The sequence below is a fragment of the Apaloderma vittatum genome, unplaced genomic scaffold (genome assembly GCF_000703405.1).
Source record: "Apaloderma vittatum isolate BGI_N311 unplaced genomic scaffold, ASM70340v1 C11819480, whole genome shotgun sequence".
Lineage (NCBI taxonomy): Eukaryota > Metazoa > Chordata > Aves > Trogoniformes > Trogonidae > Apaloderma > Apaloderma vittatum.
In genome coordinates, this window is record NW_009746163.1 from 1 (window position 1) to 1,132 (window position 1,132).

The 1,132-nt window shown below is 37.4% G+C and overlaps 1 protein-coding gene across 1 annotated transcript; it reads right to left on the minus strand.

Moving 5' to 3' along the window:
• Window positions 1-869: 869 nt before the first annotated feature.
• LOC104279977 (gastrotropin-like) lies at window positions 870-1,031 on the minus strand (the record flags this gene model as incomplete). Its single annotated transcript, XM_009877463.1, has 1 exon — window positions 870-1,031. A coding segment is annotated over one exon (162 nt), but the record flags the coding sequence as incomplete, so codon positions are not given.
• Between the last annotated feature and the right edge of the window lie 101 nt (window positions 1,032-1,132).

Consider the following 1,132-nt stretch of genomic DNA (forward strand, 5'->3'; position numbering starts at 1 on the left):
AGTCTGATGAAATGCACAGTGCAAAAATATTCCTGCACAACTTCTAAACGGGGATTTAGGAATAACTTAAGCTGTCCTGTGTTACTAGTGGCTTCACCAGCTCCCAAGTCATCAGGGTTTTAGACAAGCAAGATAATTGTTCTCCAGAAGCAACTGATCATTGACACTATTGCTTTCAGGGAGGGCGAGTGTCCTTCCTTCATTCACGGAGTAACTTAACCCTTGTTTAGTCTCTGTTGAAGACACGCTCAGACACATGTAGCTGGCATCGGTCAGTTCAGGGAAATCGGTGAGACTCAGGACTGTCAAACATCAGAACACTGACTGTTTTACAAGCATTCCTAGAAGGGTGGTAGTTTCATTGACTAAGAAAGCTGTGTTGCCAATTTGTTGACAAAATGGAATACTACTTGAAATCCAGCCTCCTGTGTTTAGGTTTTTTCCCTTTGATAAGACTAAGGAAATAGGTACTACAGAAATTCTCTGAGGAGTTGCAGCTAGATCGTCTTTTAAGAATGAAAAAAAGTTAAAAACTTTATAGAAACATAGAAGTTGTAGGTCAAAAGTTTGTTGGGTTTTGGTATATTTTTTACTATTCTTGAGGTATAGGCAGAGTGAAAACAGTCAAATACATCAGAGCTTGGGAATATTTTTGTCTAAGCATTCCAGTCTTACAGCTATAAAACTGTGTGTACATGCCTAAGATGCACGATCTGTATTTCAAGTTTATCAAAAATGATGAAAAGCTTGTTCATTTAATTTTTGGATTAAACCTGCACAAAATTGTAGAAGATTGTCTAGAATGAAGGAGAAAATTATGAAAGAGTTTTGCTTTACTTTGTCTAAAGATTTTTTCTGAACTCAAAATGTTAAGCCTGCTGGTCTTGAAAGGGTTTGTGTGTTTGTTTTATAAAAACTAATCTGGAAATTTGAGAACTCACCTCTACTAGCTTTCCTCCAGAAATCTCTGCAGTGTGACGATAGTTGGGAAATTCAGCTACTAATTTCCCATCTTCCAATTTAACAGTTGCCTGTAATAGAGAAAGGTTTGATGCTCCCTGGGGTTACTGGCATTTACATTACCAGACACATTGCAAACATCTGTACATCCGATGCTTAAAGTTTTTACTTT